The sequence below is a fragment of the Elephantulus edwardii genome, unplaced genomic scaffold, assembly GCF_000299155.1.
Source record: "Elephantulus edwardii isolate Elephantulus edwardi_28Jun2011 unplaced genomic scaffold, EleEdw1.0 scaffold00076, whole genome shotgun sequence".
NCBI classification, from domain to species: Eukaryota; Metazoa; Chordata; class Mammalia; order Macroscelidea; family Macroscelididae; genus Elephantulus; species Elephantulus edwardii.
Window position 1 is genome coordinate 5,063,646 of NW_006399826.1, and position 18,334 is coordinate 5,081,979.

An 18,334-nucleotide genomic window follows, 5' to 3' on the forward strand; every position below is an offset into this window, starting at 1 on the left:
CCCTACAATTCCCCTAGTGTGGATCCGGACCTCCCAGGATCAATGGCGCTCGCCCAGGAGGTGTCTCCCGCTTCCTCTGTGTGTCTTTTCGACCAGCTTCTCAGCTCTGAAGGTAGCACTATATCTGGGTTGTCCTCTTAGTCTACCCAGCTGCTGGTCCACACAGAGCCTTCATGTAAACTGCACCAAGTGCCTTTTCCTCTGGGAACACAGTTTGGCATCCTTGCACAGGATATAATCTGCACAATTTCAATGGCAGCCCCACCCACCAGAGTACCAGGCACATAGTAAGTGCTCAGCAAACAGTTATGACTGAAAGAAGGATGGTCTTTAATATCTGAGAGCTACCCCTCTAGGGTGATATGTCACAGTAGAGGTCACACTGCGTGCCTCAAACATGAACCTGATAACCATGAGGGGAGAACAGGGAGGCTACCTGTGGCTAGGAACACAGCGGAGCATCTCTGAGATCCCTCTCTCCTCCGAGCCTAACGACTTTCATTAGTAACTGCCGAAGAGTGAACATTTTGAAGGATCTCGCTCATTACAGCGGCTCCAAACTCCACGTTTAAAGATGGTAAATTAATTTTTTTAATGCACTACTCTTCTCCTTTCCTTCCCTCTGTCCCTCCCTTCTGCTCTGGCAGAGAATTGTTTATGGGATGTGGCAGATTGTTACAAATGGGGGGAAAAACATTTCCAAAGTCCATGAGGGAAAAAAACTCACAGATGCTGGCGGGGGTGGGGAAGGAACAGGTTTGTCAAGATCCAGGGATCCAGATGGGTTTGTGGGCAGGCAGAAGTAAGGGAATGAAGCTGCCCAGATGTGCTGGGGACTCTATCTCCCAGTCCAAGAACCTGAGAACAGGGTGTGGGGGGTTGGTCTCTCCACTCCAGCTTAATAAGTTACTCCCTTGTCACTGCCACCAATTCAAAGTCTTCATCTTGAAATAATACTGAAGTTCTTATAGGCCCTGCCACTTCACTCTGTAGGCTTTTCTGGCTTCTGTTCTGTGGACTAAGGTCTGAGTTGAGGGCTATGCAGTGGGATGGGATCAAAGGCAACTTCAAGTTCAGAATCAAGATATTCTCCTCTACTTCACTGTAGTGCAGTGGCCCTCCACTCTGTTGCTGGTGAAACTTTTAAATACAATAATATCTGGTGATTGCTCTAGATAAGGTTGTCAGAGCTTCTATGGTTTTATTAAATGTCACAGTGGGTTCCAATAGATAACCAGATTGGGGAGTACTGGGACATTCCTCCTGCTGACCCAACTCAGACTGGGCTTCTCTGTCCCAGACAGGCAACCTCATTACCACTGCCTGTCCTGCCAGGCAGAGCTCTCCCTTCCTATGCATTTCCAGTATAACCTGTATTCCATAAGTGTGGACTCCTCATTTCTGCCAATTTTAAGTCCAATAAGAGCCTTTCTGGTTTCTTTATCCTACAAAGAAGAGTCTCTTTCATTTTATTTTCATAATTTGACAGACAAAAGAGCTAGTAGTCTATTCCCATAAAGAGTACAGTCTAGGCAAATTCATTGTTGAATTAGAAATGGACTCAACCAGTCAACCAGCAGTTGGCTCTATAGCTCCCTATAGCCTAGATTAGCTCCCTGCCCTAATGCCAGCCCGTCCTCTGAATCTGAGCGAGTAGCTACTTCAATTCAACCACTCTCATGACATATGATGTGCTGACTCTGTGAAGAAGAAAGCCAATCAGAAACAGTCCTGAATCTTCCTAGGTGTCAGGCTCCACTCACTAATGGCTGAGGGAAAATGGGCAAACATGAGAGCTGTCCAAGGTGCTGAACATCTGTCCATGGTTCTGACTGTCTGTCCAGGATCCTGACTGTTGGTTTTACGCCTAAGTACATACCAGAGTATATCCTAGTGAGGCTGTCAATCCATATATGTCCACCTCATTCTTCAAACAGTCTTTTACCACTTAACTTTAAATCTAATTATTTTAATCTCTATTTCTTCGTTTCCTTATGAGTGAAAGTCACACTCAAATAATTTGTACTTAATCATTTCTTTATAGGGAGTTCTGGTGGTGTAGTCTGTAGGGAATGTAGTCTCTAGCCCCAAAGGCTGAGCCTCACTGGTGGTTCAAACCCACCAGCAGATCACTGGGTGACGAATTGGTAATCTCCTTCTGTTTGAGTTACAGTCTTGGAAACATAATGAAGGGTCAGCTATAAGTAGAATTTGACTAGACAGCAATGAGAGAGAGAGAGAGAGAGAGAGAGAGAGAGAGAGAGAGAGAGAGAACACTTTGGTTGAAGTTGGTGGCTAACCAAAAAGGTCAGTAGTTTTCTGTAAAGATTACAGCTTTAGAAACCCTGAGTTCTACTCTGTTCTGTAGGGCCACTAGAGTTAGAATCAGCTCGATGAAAACAAGTTTGAGTGGCACTTGATGACTAGCTAAAAGGTTTGTGGTTCAAAATGACACAAAAGTATCTCAGAAGACAGGCTTGGTGATTTGCATCCAAAAAGGGTACATCCTTGAGAATCCTTTAGAGAAGATCACGGGGCCCTATGAGTCAGAACTGATTCAACAGCAGCTTACAATAAAAACACCAGTCTCTCTCTTCCTCTCTCTCACCAAGTCCCAGTAATGGGGTTTTCTCCTTACCTCACCTAGTCTCTGTTCTCCCACCATAGGCTCCCTGAGGGAGTGCCAGAGGCTGGCTAACCCTGATCACATTTGAGGTTTCTCCAAAGAACTCTGGTGGCCCAGTGGTAAGGAATTGTGTTGTCATACCAAAGGCACACAATTCAAACGTGCCAGCTTCTTAGTGGGAGAAAGATGGGCAATTTCCTTCCATGCAATTAATTGCCCCTGAAAACCCACTGGAGGATCAGCTATAAGTAACTTCCGATTCAATGATACACAGCAGCTGAGGAACAGGGCATATGCAGGAGTCACAACATTGCTGCTTTACAAGTAAGGGCCAGGGCAGAAGGGAGAAGGAATGAAGGAAGGGTGGACTGCAGACGTACTTACCTGGGTAGGGGTGGATGCCGTTGGCAAACACAGCTTCAGCAGCAGGCTGCCCATTGGCCTGTGGGGGGAGGCCAGTGAAGCCGTTCACCCCAATGGGGGACGGGATGCTAGGCACAGCTGGTGCAGTGATGCCCGGAGGGGTACTGCCACCTGGTTTCAGGGTTGAGGAAAGGTGGAGGAGTGGAGGAAGCAAGTAAAACAAAGGTAAGGAAGGATACTTTATGGAATTCCATCCTGCTGACCCTAGCTGCCTGGGGACCAACTTGGAACTCACACACTAGCTTAATTTTATCTGTTAGCCATTCCTCGAGTTGTCTCTTTTCTTAGGATGACTTTTCCCCATACCAAATACATCCATTATTTAAGGCAGGGTCCAAGTCCCACCTACTCCGTGAAGGCTCCTTTGACCATTGTCATCTTCAATGCCCTTCACTTTCACCTCACCTGGTCCTCACTTCCCCTGCCTCCCAGTCAGAAACTCTGCACACTCAAGATGGGCTAGTTCTTGTTGAGTCACCAAGGAGATCTCTAAGTTGCTAGAATGACTCTTAATTAAATCAATAAAGAGCTGATCTGCCTTCCCAGGAAGAGTTATGCTGTCAGATGGAAGCAGTATCTCATAATTAGGGATCTCTTGCACTTAGGAAGAGCTCATTGGAGAGTGCAGACTCAGCCCTATCTCATACACAAAATAGATCATTTGGGTCTCCTCCATTTGAGGCAATGATGGTGATGCAATGATGGCAGGGGTGAAGTTGGGGTCAATTGACCACAGCAAGTAAACTCTCTCTTTGGATGAGGTAGATTTTCTCTCAGTGGATGAGGATCTGGGCTGGCCAAATGTCTGGGCTAGTAATGAATGTTCCTGAAGTTGGGCACCAGAGCTATAGAGGAGTTCCCAAGTTGGGTCTTTCAATGACACAGATTTCTGTGGGTTTAGTTGGGAAGGAAAGAGAAATATCAAGGCCAGATCTTGGAGTAAGAAGACTGTAGATATGGCCTAGGCACTAAACAGCGAAGACGCTTGATAAATAAAGGCACCAGGCTCTGGGAATGGTAAGAGTTTCTCAACTTTGACATTATTGACATGTGGGTCAATTTGTTATGGAAAGCAGTTCTGTTCATTGTAGTGTTTAGCAGTATCCCTGTCTCTACCCACTAGATTGTAGAATGATACCCTTCTTTCATTACGACTAATGAAAATGCCTTCAGACATTGCCAGAAGTTCTTCAGGAAGTGAAGGGAGAGTCTTCCTGGTTGAGAATCACTGGACTGAATAATATCAAAGATCCACTGACAAGCCTGCTTTGTGAGCTGGTCTGTTTCCAACCCTCTTGTCCTTTCGTAATTCTTATGGTTCTTTGTAACTTGTCATAAAACTGTGCTAGGCAAAGCCAGTGGTTCTAGATTGATTTAAAGGGAAATGGGGGTGGGGGAGGAAAGAGTACTTCTGTGTTTGAGCTAATGGCATCACAAGGATTAGAGTTATCTAGTATGGAAGGAAACTCTCCCTCCCATAGTATCCCACCCCCATCTCATGGGGCTGTACTACACTATACTGAATCCTTACTAATGTCTATTATCAATTTTGGTCATTGAATGCTGTGTGAAAAAAATATAGTTATAAATCATCTAAATGTAATATTCCTTAGATTATTTGAATACTAATAACATTGCTTTGTAAAATCTTTCTACATCAGATTACATTATCAGTTATAACATTATTACTAACTGAATGGAAGTCTTTTTTTTCTTCTTTTTCTTTAGTTATTACTTCACACTCAAAAAAAGTTATTGCTCAAAGTTTATAGACACTAATTACCACAATATTGGAGCTAAAACACCAGATAATTTTGATGAAATCAGCGATGACAGAAACATGAGCAGCACCAAACACAACAGCAGGTGCTTGTAACATATGCAGACAAAACCACATGACTTGAAGTGTCACTGTGACTGGCTAATAATACCTCTGACCAAAGTGCATTAGAAGGTTCAAAAAGTATCTCAACATACAGGTCTAGCTTTGTATGTATATTGATACATGTACTCTGGGCTTAATGAAAATATTGTTGTTACCTATAGGGATATTTTTTATTTAAAACATAATAGATTTCTGCTCAGATACTGCCCAAAGATGATGAACAGTTATTTTGATGTCACCTCCTCTAATAGTGCCATCTGGTGTGGTCTGCATCACCCCTGTGTACTCCAAATAATGCCACTGCCTTAAGCCAAGGACTGAACAAGTACATAAAATAGTCAGGGTCTTCTCTCTTCCCAGGCAGACATTTCCATTTCAGTTTTTCCAGATATTTACCATTAACAGAGATCAAGCCGAATTGTTCTTTGACATGGCTAAACAACTTGAGCGAAATGTTCAGCACTCTTTAATCATGCCATAGGCTTCATAGAAGTCACATCCCCTCGCCCCTGTGTCCCCAGAGATTAGAACATTATGGAGATAAAGTTCCAGAGTGACAGGCCTGGTTAGTCCTACACACCATGTACTCTTTTCCCACTAGCAGCTCCAATTGGCCAAAGACCCAGTTTAAACACAGTTACTCTTGGCCAGACCCCATCAGCTCACCTGAGGTTGGGGTCATGGGAGCGGCTGCCAGGCCGTTCATGTTGAGTGCTGCCATCTGTTGCATCTGGGCGGCGGCGAAGGCAGCCATGGGGTTCAGGTAGCCACCTTGTGCTACTGAGGCCATGAGGGCTGCTTGCTGCTGCATCAGCTGGGGCAGAGGGAGTGGAAAAAATACCACGTGCTTCCAAAGAGACAGCCCTCCCCACCAGGGAGAAGGGAAGCTCCTTTCCTGGAGACCAGCTTCCCAGGTCCTGAACCCCAGGGAGCCTAGACTTAGCTCTCTGCCTCATCCCCAGAAAACCCCATGCACTTCCCCTCGCCCACTCCTTCCCATTCCTGCCCAATAGTCCTCAGTGGCTATTAGAGAACACCTCCCTTCAGCGATGATTATAGTTAAAAGCAATGGTCTTTGGACTCTACTCTTGTTGGAGGAAGTGAGGGGAGGGGGATTCCCTCCATTGATGCTGGCTAACCCTGTGTAACACAGGTTCGCTGTGAGGATGCAACACCTAGAACCCTGAGACAGGCCGGATGAGCCTCTGTAGAAGCAATCTGCAGGAACTTTTGACCAAAACAGTTCTAACTTGGAGCTTTGCTGACTGTGCCGGGAAACACATGGACTAGGTGAAACTTCACAGACTAGGACTTTCTCACTAAGGTGAAAAGAGGGAATTCAAACTAGTTGGGCTGGACCCTGGTGCAGCGAGATAACGTGAGGCCTGGTTCAGTTCAGGGCCATCCCTGAAGGGGTGAATGCTGTGGATACAAATATGAGAGAGCTCGAGGGAGATACTGGAAGAATGGGCAGAAGGATGGTGAGTCGGAGCCTTAAGGAAGGGCCTGGGAAATCTCAGGAATGGTGTGGGTGGGAACGGTTAGGGACTCCTTACAGGTGTGTGACCAGGGGTGACCAGAAGGCCCTCGGTGAATGGGAACTCTCACGGAAGGGTATCCTAAGAAGGCCTGACACTCCTGACCCCAATCAGTCTTTCTAGGGTTCAGCACTGATTTGGGTCAGGAAAGCCCAGTAATCCACCCTGCTGGCCTCACTCAGAGGACTTCCATCGTGTTCCATCCCTTTTTAAGAACCTGGACATCAACCCCTGTCCTCCAGAGCCCCCACCCCCCGCCCCCAACTGGCCCCTCCTTTTCAATCCCTTCCCACTTCCTAGATTTATTCCTGGCCCCTGAGCACGTGATGCAGCCCGAACAGCACTCCCCCCACATGCATCCTGGTCTCTGGGCTCTCAGGGAACGGCCAGGGGTGTGGATTTGAGGACTGAAGTCCCTCCCTTCTGTCTGCTGCCCGCCACACTTACTGCCTGTGCATAGGCGCCATAGGCCCCAAACGGGATGGCCATAGGGTTGAACATGCCCATCTGGCCAGCCATCTGCTGCATTCGCCGCATCGTGCGCTCCTTGTCGGTGTCTGCGAACTTGACCACCAGACTGGACGAAGCTCCCTGCAACCGGGAAGGAAATGAAACCGTGCATCCCTATCTCTGCCCCCAGGCTGTGCTGGTACCCAACTTCAGGGCCTACTGGAGATGGGTGGAGAGGAGACAGCTGTCTTTGCCTTGCCTCTCTGGTCTCCCAAGAGACAACGGGCCAGTTTAAAAAAAAAAATTCTGGCGCTCTGTGCTCCTGTCTGCACTAAAGGGTAAAGGGAGTGCTTTCCAGTTTCAGAGGCTGTTATAAATTATCACCCCCAGGGCAGGCAGGGCCCGCCAGCACTGATTGGCTCAATCTCACTGTCGCCCCTACTCCCACCCAGGGAGGGGGTCTCACTCACCGGCATGGTCTGGCTGCCGTGCAGGGCATTGATGGCCGCTTGAGCCTCGGCGTGGGAGGAGTACTTCACAAAAGCACACCCTGTGGGGACCAGAGAGGTTGAGCCACAGCCCGTGGACCCAGAAGAGGGTGCAGGTCAGGGCATTAGGGTGGGGAGGGCGAGTGGGAGCATCCCAGGTAAAGTTAAAAGGGATAGGCATAGAGATTGAGAGAGACAGGGAGAATCAGAGAGAGCTTGAAAGACTGGATGGTTCGAGAGACTAAAAAGCACCTTTAAATCTCCCTGTCAGGCTTGCAGATGTCCTTATCCTTATTCCAGTTCTGATCTCATCTGCCCCAGTGCTAAAGGTTCAGTTCTCAATCAGGCCTGGCCCCGCCTCCTAGGCACTCACGCCCCGCCTCCTATCAATCATGTCCCGCCTCCTACTAGTCTGTGCCCCGCCTCCTGCTCCTTCAAGCCCCGCCTCCTATCTGCCAGCGCCCCGCCTCCTGCCCCAAGCCACACCTTCTACTTGTTTGTGCCTTCTGCCCTCCTTTGCTCCGCCTCCTGCCCAAGCCCCGCCTCCTGCCCCTTCACGCCCCGCCTCCTACTTGTCCGTGCCTTTCTGCCCTCCTTTGCCCCGCCTCCTGTCCCACGCTCCGCCTCCTATCCCCACGCCCCGCCTCCTGCCCTCCCTCGCCCGTCCGCTCCACACACACCCTTGCTGTTGCCGTCGGGCCCGCGCAGGATGGTGCACTCCTCAATGTTCCCAAAGGCCTCGAAGAGGCGGCGCACGTCGTCCTCGGACTGCTGCTTGTTGAGCATGCCCACGAAGAGTTTTCTATCTTCTGGAACAAAATTAGGAGATGCTTACCCGGGTCAAAGCCAGGCAGCATGGGGAGACGACCTGGGAGAGGAGAGCACGCCGGAGGGGAGGGAGGAGGCGAGGAAAGGGAAGGTGGGCAGAGGAGTTAGAGGGAGAAGGAACGCTGCAGGGAGAGGGAGAAGCGAGGGGAGTGGAGCAAAGGGCAGCTTGGGTCCAGAGGATCGCGGCCTCTAACCTCCTCCTGCCTGTAGATAGCCGGGCGCAAGCGCAGCACAACCAATCGGTCTGGTTGCTCAGCTGGGGAATTCACACGGGTTCGTGGACAAGTACTGTCCTGGCTCAGGCCCTGAGAGGTGCTCACCGTGGCAGCTGGGGGAGGTGGCCACCCAGGGCCTTTGTATACGCTGTTGGCACTTGGCTAGAGCGTCTCCATCTCCCCATCACAAAACTGACTTGTCTTCCTTTTGGTCTCAGCTTATATTCACCTTTCCAAATCCTTACACATCCTCACCATGATGCCTCTAGGATCCGACTTTCCAAGGGCTGTTCTGCCTGTGTAGTTGGCCTCTGTCTAGAACCGACCCTTCACAGTTAACCCCTGAGGGGAAAGACAGGCCTTTGTGCTGACACACAGTAGGCCCTCAGCACAGAGCTGTGCAATGAACAAGCAGCTATGAATAAATGACTTGTGCTGTTCCCATGAGCACACTTCCTTTCCTTCTCTCTCACATTTTTACCTCCATGTAGATCCTCCCCTCACTGACCACGCTTATGTGTTCCTGTTGCAAAATTTAGCCCAGACACTTTTGTGGAGCTTCCAGATTCACCAGATAGGGGAAGGTTCCAATCTCTTGTTCATAGGGTTCCCATGAGTCATAGTTGACTTGATAACACCTAACAACACCTTGACCAGGTGAGTCGACACAGTGACAGTGGCAATGGGATTGGGTGTGCCAAAGATTGTGAGAATGGCTTAGGACAGGACAGTCGGTGTGGTCACTATTAGTCATACTCCATGACACCTATCAGTTAGGTTCCCAGCCCTGTGATGAGGTCCAAGTGCCGCACTGCAGTAACTGTATGCCCAGTGCCAGAGAGATCAGATGGATTTTATTAATTTGTGACAGCCTGTACTTTCTTATGATGAAAACTAGACACATTTTTCACTTCTCCCACCCACAGAAGAGGTTGACATTCTAGCCTCTTCTAGGTGGAACTTAGCACTGCTTTAATCAATAGAGAATTACAGAAGTCATGGCAGAGACAACCCAAGCAGGGATCAGCTTCCATCTGGCTCTCTTTTTTGGCAGATACTTGCTTACTCTGGAGCAGGTTCCCTGTGTGGTGTGAACAGATGCTAGCTAATCAAGGTGCCTCAGAAGGAAGGCCTGGCAGTTGAAAAAGCAACCACTGAAAAGCATCACTCACTTATTGCTGTTGAGTTAGAGCCAACTCAGCTGACCCTCCGGTGGATTTTCAGAGGCTGGTAAACCACACAGGATGAGGATACTCTTCTTTCTCTCACATAGTGGCTGGTGGATCCAAGCCCTTTGCCTTTGGGGTGGTTTGCCTTTGGGATGGCAGCACAAGTCTTTACCAACTGGACCACCTGGGCTCCCTCTATGGAACATAGTGATTTGTCACTGCCTGTTGTTGTTGTTGTTGTTAAGTGCCGTCAAGTTGCAGGTGAGTCATAGCGACCCTATAAACGAAAGTCCTGGACACCTCCTATATAACTTTCGTCCTTTCTCCAGAGGCAAGCTATTATAGAAGTGGATGCCACTCTTGCTTCCAAGCTTGTTTTAATTGGGGAGCTTCACTGTCCACTATGGATAACCATTCTCGTCACTGCCTAGCTTTCACAAAACTCTGGAGCCTGGAGCTGCACAAGCTTGGGAGGTTTCCTGGGCTGCGTAGGCTTTGGGGTACATTCCCATCCCATTACAGGGCCTTAGGCAAGATCTATCAGGCCAAGGAAGAAAACTGGAAAAGCAGGAGAAAGGGAAAGGCTGGAGACAGGCTAAAGAGGTGTGGGAGGAATTAGAAGAAGGCGCTGAAAGAGAGAAAAGGGCAGGAGACCTGAAAGAGTAGAAATGAATGGCGGAGGGAAAGGACAGAAAAGAGAAAGAAGAGAGTGCAGGGAGGGAAAGCCTTGTATTTGACTCCTATAAGCCGAGCTTTACTTGAAGTGAAAAGGGAGCTTTTAAAGCCCTGGTGGAATACAGTAATTGAAATTCACCTTTCCAGGCTAGGCCAAGGATGGGGGTGGGGGTCCTTATAAAAGGCTCTTGACTAAATGAGATTTTAAAAAAAAGATATAAATAAGTGCCCCCCTGCTAATGCCAGGCCTTCCTGCTTAAAAATGCTATTTGTGCCTTTGGAAGGAGTGAGGGCAGGACAGACAAGGCACCTCTTCCGCTTGCGCCTGATTTTAAATGCTAGGACCGGAGTGGGACCTTCTCTTCTCCTGAAGTCTGAATATATTCCTTTATTATCATTATGACAGCTTTCTGATTGCATTAAAATTCATCCACACGTGCCTTTTAATCCAGCCACTTCTCTTTTGCAAGTTTTGTGTTTGGGTTTTGTTTGGGTTTGCTTTTACCCCCCTTTTCCCTCTAAAGCCTTCTAATGAAGTCTCACTTCTGGGAAGTTATCGGTTCTAGGCCTGAGCCCTTCCTTTTTAGCCCTCCCCCCACGCCCCCTGCTGGTCTGTATAGGGGGTCAGGCTTTCCCTTTCTTGACCCTTACAGACTTCTCCAGAGACCCCAATCAATTTTACCTTTCCTGACGGCTGCAAGACTAGATTCACTTCCTCCAGGAAGTATTATTGGATTTATCCTGCCTAAGGAGCTCTGAGGCTTCGTCTGACATACTTTGGACATGTTGTAAGGGGGAAGAGGTCCTTGGAGAGGGACATCATGCTTGGGAGGGTAGAGGGATGGCACAAAAGAGGAAGACCCTCTATGAGGTGGATTGATTCAGTGACTGGGGTAATCGGGATGGGAGTGTCAGAGTCAGTGAGAATGGCACAGGATAGAGCAGGGTTTAGGGCTGTTGTACATAGGGTCGCTATGAGTCACAAGCGACTCGACGGCACATAACAACAACAACAACAACAACAACAAGGAGCTCTGTTGCTAAATTGCTTGCTGTCCATTTGAGAGCTGGAAAATGAATAAGGACAATAGAAGAAGAATCAATGCCTTAGAATTATGTGGAGAATACTGGACATACCACAGACTGCTGAAAGAACACATAGGTCTGTCCTGAAGAGGGTGAAACCGTACCTTGGAGGTGAGGATTTTGAAACTCCTCCTCAAATACTTTGGGTATGTTGTCGGAGGGACCAGTCTTTGGAGAATGGCATCATGCTTGGAAGGGTAGAAGGTCAGCTCAGGAGAGGAAGAAGCTGGATGAGATGGGCTGACACAGTGCCTTGTGGCAATGGAGCCAGGTGAGTCTGATAGTTAGATTTTCTCAGGATAGGGCAACGTCAAAGCCATTCTCCATTGTGTCACAATGAGTTGTACTTGCCTCCATGGCACGTAACAGCAAGGAGCTCTGTCTTGAAGTAAGTGGAACCAGAGCACTCCTTGAAGGCAAAGATGGTGTAGAGATTGTCTCACTTATTCTGGGCTGAATCAGGAGGAAATAGTCCTTGGAGAGAAATCATGCTGGGAAAGGTGGAGGGTCAGAGAAGGAAAGGAAGTCCGTCAACAAAGTAGTGACAGCGACTAGCTCAACGGGCTTGTGAGCATCCCAGAGAGCAAGAAGATGCAGGATAAGGCAAGGCTCAGATCTCTTGTTCATAGATTCGCTGTGAGTAATAGTCGATGGCACCTAACAACAGGGAGCTCTGGTTACGTGTTAGCCTGCTAATAAGAAGGTTGGAGGTTCAAGTTCACCAGCACATCCTTGAGAGAGAGAGAGGGGTGTGCAGTCTTCCATAAAAATTTACAGACTTGAAATCCACTGGAGGGTTGAATCTGAGTCAACTTGATGGCCGTGGGTTTGAAGCTCAAACTGCCTGTTAGTATGTGTTTCCTGGGATCCTCCACTGTGTCCAGTTTTCATTCATTTCATTCTGGTTGGGTTTTGTCATGGAGGGAGCATGTTTAAGAGCATAGGACAGTTAACATTGTCTTTGAGAGCACAGGACACTGAGTAGGTGAGAGGATCTCCTTCTTCCTGGCCACATCCGCCGCATCAAACTCAAGTTTCTTTGTTTCCCAGCACCTCCTTTTTTGAACTGATAGAATGGTCCTAAGTTAGGCCTTTCTCCCACGGGGTAGTTCCTAAGTGAGGCAGCTAGTTAAGCACTGAGCTACTAATGGAAAGGTTAGTTGATCAGACCCACTCAGAGGTCTGGCCATAGCCTTCAATATCCAGTGGAACACTTCTACTCTGCAAAACTAAAAGGGTTGCTACAAATCAGAATCAGCTCAGTGGCAACTCGCTCATATAATAGTTGCAAAGGAACCCTGGATAGGGAGATCTGATGGCTTAGTGGTAAGGGGTTAGCCACCAACCCAAGAGTCTTGTGGTTCAAATCCTCAGGAAAAAAGATGGACAGATCTCTTCCTGTGTGATCTACAGCTTCTGAAAACCGACTGGAGTGTCAGGTAAGAGTAGGTCCCGACTCAATGGTATGTAACAACAGCAGGGAGCTCTGGTGATGTAGCCTGGAGGGTGTTGTACTGCACCAAAAGGCCACACACCTCTGGTGTTTGGAATTCACCAAGGCCTCTGAGGGAGAGAGATGGGCATCTCCTTCCGTTAAGATTTACAGACTTGGAAACCCAATAGAGAGCTACTGTGAGTTGGAACCAGCTCGTAGATGCCATTGAGGTTTAAGTTTTTGTGAGGATCCCAACAAGAGATTCCAAGTCCCACACTAATGACAAGAACAACAGTTACCATCTTTTGAGTAGATGAATTGGGGTGCTATGGCCTCACTGGTGTGATCTGACTTGGTCAGGTATTGGGGGCACATGCTCACTGCATGCAGTCACTCAACAAGTGTTTGCTCATCACCTTCTCTCTGGCAGACACTTCCCCAAGCACTGTCTCTACAGCAGTCACCAAAAGTGGGCTCTCGTAGCTGGAACTGACATCTACATCAGACACATGCCATCCCAAGTAAACAGATCTCCCAACAAGATGAAGGCTGGTACAGTTTTTATGTGGTGTCCCCATAAATGACATGTCCTGCCCAGAGCAAACTGGATTTGTAGACTGGATTCTGGATAACATCAAGGGTTTCACCCTGGCTACCACCACTGCTCCCTTAAACGATGAGTGCTTGGTTCTGCAGGTAGAAGGGACACCTGGGCTTGGGGAGGAGGAGAGTGACACTGTCCCCAGCATGGTTGAGTGCCAGGAGGTGGTTTCAAGGTGAAGCCTTGCCCCAGATCTCAGAGAGGAGCTGGGCTCCCTACACCTAGATATCCCACCACCATGGGAAAGAGGATATAATCTATACCTGCTCTCTATGGTCCTAGGAGCAAGGAAAGCTGACAAAAGTGAATGGGACAAGTTCTCAGTTCTGTGCCAGGAGTGGCTGGATCAGAGCATCTGGCCTCCCATACAGCCTATTTCCTCATCACTTACTCAGCAAGGGTTGAAGGGCTGTAGTTAAAGTGTTTGGCTGCTAACCTAAAGGTCAGGGCTTTGAGCCCACCAAAGGAGAAGGAGGAAGCAGTCTGCTTCTGCTAGAGATTTATAGCATTTGGAGCAGCTCTTCTCTGTCCTGCAGGGCTGCTTTGAGAATCAACTTGATGGCAATGAGCTTTTGTTTATGTGCTTTTACTGCGTGCCTGTAACACTCGGCTGAACAGAGGGGTGTGAGATGAGCTTTAGATGCCAATCTGGGTTTCTACTCAGTGGCCCAGAGGGGAGGTGGGTGACTCAGAAAAGTGCTTTGAATTATGAGCCCCGGGTGTTTTCTGTGAGGAAGGCCTGCTCTTCAGTCCAGCAGCTTGGGACAGAAAGGGGAGTGACCAGGTGGAAGAGAAGGTGCTGCATCCTGGAGGCTTCCTGGAGGAAACGGGCTTCAGGTACAATGGCCAGAAGAGGAAACAGGGGCTCCAGGACCTCATCCTATTTTGAGTCTAGTTGAGGAAGAGGACCCTTTGGTTCCCTTCCATATGCTCTCTGGTGGCTCTGCCTGGAACACAGCTTGCAGCTTGCAGGGGGTCCCCAGAGAAGTCTGCCATTCCTGGGATCCCCTGCTTGCTCCCCCCATCCCAACACACACATCTGTTCCTCCGGTCTTAGAAATCTTTCATTTTCATAGGACCTCAATCCAATTCCAAGCTTAGGTTTCTTAACCTATAAAGTGTGCGTGAGCCTCCCTGGGAAGCCAGAGTGGCTTATGAAGAGGCAGGGACACTGGCTGCCTGGATCTCAAACTTCCTTGGATCCCCCTCTGGGGGGAGATAAAGAATTTGGAGCTCCTCCACTCAGGGCTTTAGGGCAGCAGAGGGGGCTCCGTCTGCAAAGATTTGCATTTCAAAAGCAAACCCAGAGAGCGAAGAAGCAATGCCTGCACTTGGAACTGAGGCACCGGGCTGCCCCTGAGGGCTGTGCCTGAGGGCCCCCTCCAGCCACCGGAGAGCATCTTGCGTGTAGGACTAGTGACTCCCTGAGGAGGGAGGAGGCTGGTGGCAGCGGAGCCAGTTGGCTTGCCAAATGCCGATGCCCTGGCTCTAATGCTCAAATTCCTGTTTAATTTTCAAAATTTGATTCGCTCATTACCATCGGCATTAAACAATATTTCCTGCTTAAGGATAGACGGCTGCTGGGGCACTGAGGATGAGTGTTCAGATGGTTAATGCCTTTTATTGCCGCAATAGACTTTTACTATTCCCTGCCCTCCAGCTGCTGTGGGAGGAGGGTGTTAGCTGGGGGAACCCTGAGACTGGGATGGCGGGTGCGGTGTGCAGAGCGGCCACGGGGAGATGGCAGGGGTCTGGCAGGGTGTGTGTAGGGATGCAGGGCCAAGTCAGCAGGAGATGCTTCCAGAAGGACCCAAGGGCAAATGGGGAGAAAAATGCAGTGATTCTGGGGGAAGCTTCTCTCTGCTTCTGGAGACTTTGTCACTGTGAATGCGAAGGACAGAGGCCTAGGAGCCCCCAGATTTGCCTCTCTGTTCCTTCCTGGGATCCAGGAAGCCAGACCATGGGGTCATCACATGCAGGAGCCTCTTGGGTCTTTGAGGCCAGTTCCCTCCCGAGAAAGGTACCTCCTGGATCCCAGGTCCACCCGCCCTCTCTGGAGAAGACTCTGGGGTCCCCAGCAGGGAATCTGAGGGTGGAAGAATGGCCATTTCTCCCTCACATTATTTTCTGGATGAAGAAGACATTTAGCTAGAAGGGGACCAGGCCTTCCAGATGGCCGGCTGAAATCCTCCAGACCGTAATGAAAACCAAAGACACAAGTGTTGGCAAGTCTTGCTTTTCTACCTCTTACGGGCTGTGCAACCTCAGATAACTCATATGCCCTCTCTGGGCCTCGATTTCTTCATCGTGGAGGGTGGCTAATAGCACCCACCACTTAGGGCTATTGTGAGGTTCCAAAGTGCTAGGTGTGTGAGGATTTTAGTACAGCACAGAGTCAGAACGAATTCTCAATATGTAGCTCTGGTGGCCCTTGTTGCAAGAAGCTGCACTGAAATCCAAAGGCATGCAGTTCGAAGTCACCCGCTACTCTGGGAGAAGGATGAACAATCTCCCACAATTAACTGCCTCTGAAAACCCACCAGGGGGTCAGCTATGGGTCATTTCTAACTCTACAGCAACCATCAACACAAACAGTATGACCCTGGTGATGCAGTGGTTAATCCTTTGGCTGTTAACTCTTGGTTCGAAGCTGCTTCGTGGGAGAAAGCCCCGCTTATGCTGTCCTATCCAGATGGCAGCCTAGATAACCCGTGAGACAGTTAGTTCTGTGTTGTCACAGGGGGTTAGTGTGAGTCAACAGTGACTCACAGCACATCACAACAGCACCCTCTCTCCCTCTCATTGCTGGTGCATTGGAGTCGATTCATAATTGACCCTCCATTGCGTTCCCAAGGCTGTAAATATCTCAAGAGGCCAGAGAGGCATAGCCTCTGGGTTCGCACTGCAGCTCCCTGTGGACAACACCACTGGAGTGCCCGGACATTGTTGCCGCTTAAACTTTCACCACTGCTCACACAGAAAGCACTGTCTTCAGGAAGCTAATGACACCCACCAGCTGCTTGGATGGGAATACCACCCCCTCCAAGGGATGTGTCTGTGACCCCTCTCCAAGGTCTCAAACTGAACAAAACCATACTCCCAGGTCAGCTGAAGAAAGCAGAGTCGGGAGTTCACACCAGCCTCCTCCTCCAGAAGGCCCTCTTGGTTTGATCCTGGGCAGTAATCACTTCCCCCAGAGCGACACTGTGCACCTCTAAGTGTTTCCTCACTTCTCCCCTCCCCACCCTGGCCATTCCAGCTCCCGAGATGTCTAAGGGACATGCAGGGAGCAAACTGACCCTCTTGGATCTACATCCAAGCTAAATCTGCAGTGTTCAAAGCTGTCTGCTCATCCAGACCCTGGACTACGACCTTCTCTCCTAGGCTAGCCCCAAGGCCGGCTGCAGGCATCGCAACTTACAAATAGGAGAGGCCATAGACCAGGCCGGGGATGCACCCCTATTCCAACAACTACCCAGCGTCCAGGTAGGTTAGGGACAGTACTCTGTATCTCTCCCGCACCTCAGAATCACGGCCCAGGTTTGTATCCCTCCACAGGGTTACAGTCTGGGCCCCAGAGGGTCCTAATGACCCAGGAGGGAAGTGACTCTCCCCACCTTCGCCCCCACCAGTGTGACAGAACTGAAGAAAGGCAGCTGGGTAGGGGCTGCCTTCTGAGGATAAAAGCTTTCCTGCCCGGGAAGAAGGCTGAAAGAGACATCAAACCAGATCAAAGGCTGAGGAGGCTGGGGAGGGGCCAGGGCCGGGACGTGGCTCCCGCTCCGCTGGGATGCAAATGAGGACCCTCAGCCCCTGGCCCCCAGGGAGGCGGGGCCAGGCCTTGATGTGCTCGCTTCCCTCGGGGACCAGCGCTGTTTGAAGTTAGAAGTGGGAGGAGGCCGGAGAACTGCAGCTGGAGGGTGGGGGGCATTTTCATTCCTTCAACACTTTGCCTTCCAAACACTTCAGAATCCCGCTTCAACCCCTCCTCCTTTGCTCCGTGTCCCTTCCTGGCCTTGACAGTGACCTCCCAGATGTTCCCCAGCTTCCATCCTGACCTCTGCAGTCTACTCCACCCAACGTGCAAGACAGAGCCTGTCTTTGGGTTTCCAAACCCCACCAGGGCCAGGAATCACTTGAGAACAAGGTCCTGGATGCCCAGCTTTCAAAAGACCCCTGAACACCTGGACTGCTCAAGACACCCTTTGACGTGCTGCCTCCTTGTCTCTGTCCACACTGTCCTGAGAACACTTCTTACATGATCCCTCTGCTGTGCATCTATCTGAATAGCTGGTCCTCTCAGAACTCTTCTCCTAGTTATCTGCAGAGCCCCTTTCCTCACCTCCTGCAAGTCTTTCACCAAATGTCACCCCTTGAACAAGGCTTTCTGATCACACAAATTAAAATTATGTCCCTCACCCTTCTTGTTCCCTTCTGACTGTATTTGCTCACATAACCTGTATGTCTTTGTTTTATTCTACCATCTATCCTTTTCCTGCCAGCCTCTTAGAAAGGCAAGACTGGGCGTCTGTTTTGATTCTGATGTGAGTTCAGTGCCCCACGTGCTTGCCAGGCCCTCCCTTGATGGACCTTTCTCCCTAATTCACAGAACTTGTCAGCTCCTCTGTGGGACCTTAAGGACCACTGGTCTATGTCACCCTAGGTCCTTCACAGAGTCTCGGGGTTGTCCTCAGACCTGTCAACACCAGCTGCCTCAACCAGGGCTCCAATTCACTCACCACCAAGAGATGGTTGGGGCCACAGTAGTAATGAAAATGGCAGTGTTGTCGGACAGATGAAAAATGCATTCATAGTTGACTCTCTATCGGGTGTAAAGAGGCAGTGTGCTTCAGGGGAGGAAACTGCCCGTCTTTCTCCCATGCAGCAAGAGCTGGTGGATTTGTACCGTTTGTAG

General features: G+C 49.5%; 1 protein-coding gene across 13 annotated transcripts in view; it reads right to left on the bottom strand.

Moving 5' to 3' along the window:
• The window catches only part of CELF4 (CUGBP, Elav-like family member 4), a 356,428-nt gene that overhangs the window by 20,020 nt on the left and 318,074 nt on the right, over nt 1-18,334 (bottom strand). For 6 of the 13 annotated variants that reach the window (XM_006889207.1, XM_006889206.1, XM_006889201.1 and 3 more), the window contains exons 4-8: nt 8,091-8,219; nt 7,393-7,472; nt 6,920-7,063; nt 5,601-5,748; nt 3,011-3,160 (exon numbers count right to left, since the gene is read on the bottom strand). In XM_006889207.1, coding sequence (XP_006889269.1) covers nt 3,011-3,160; nt 5,601-5,748; nt 6,920-7,063; nt 7,393-7,472; nt 8,091-8,219 — 651 coding nt within the window. Of the gene's footprint in view, nt 1-3,010; nt 3,161-5,600; nt 5,749-6,913; nt 7,064-7,392; nt 7,473-8,090; nt 8,220-18,334 lie in introns of all 13 variants that reach the window. The other 7 variants (XM_006889199.1, XM_006889204.1, XM_006889203.1 and 4 more) reach the window with 3 other exon arrangements.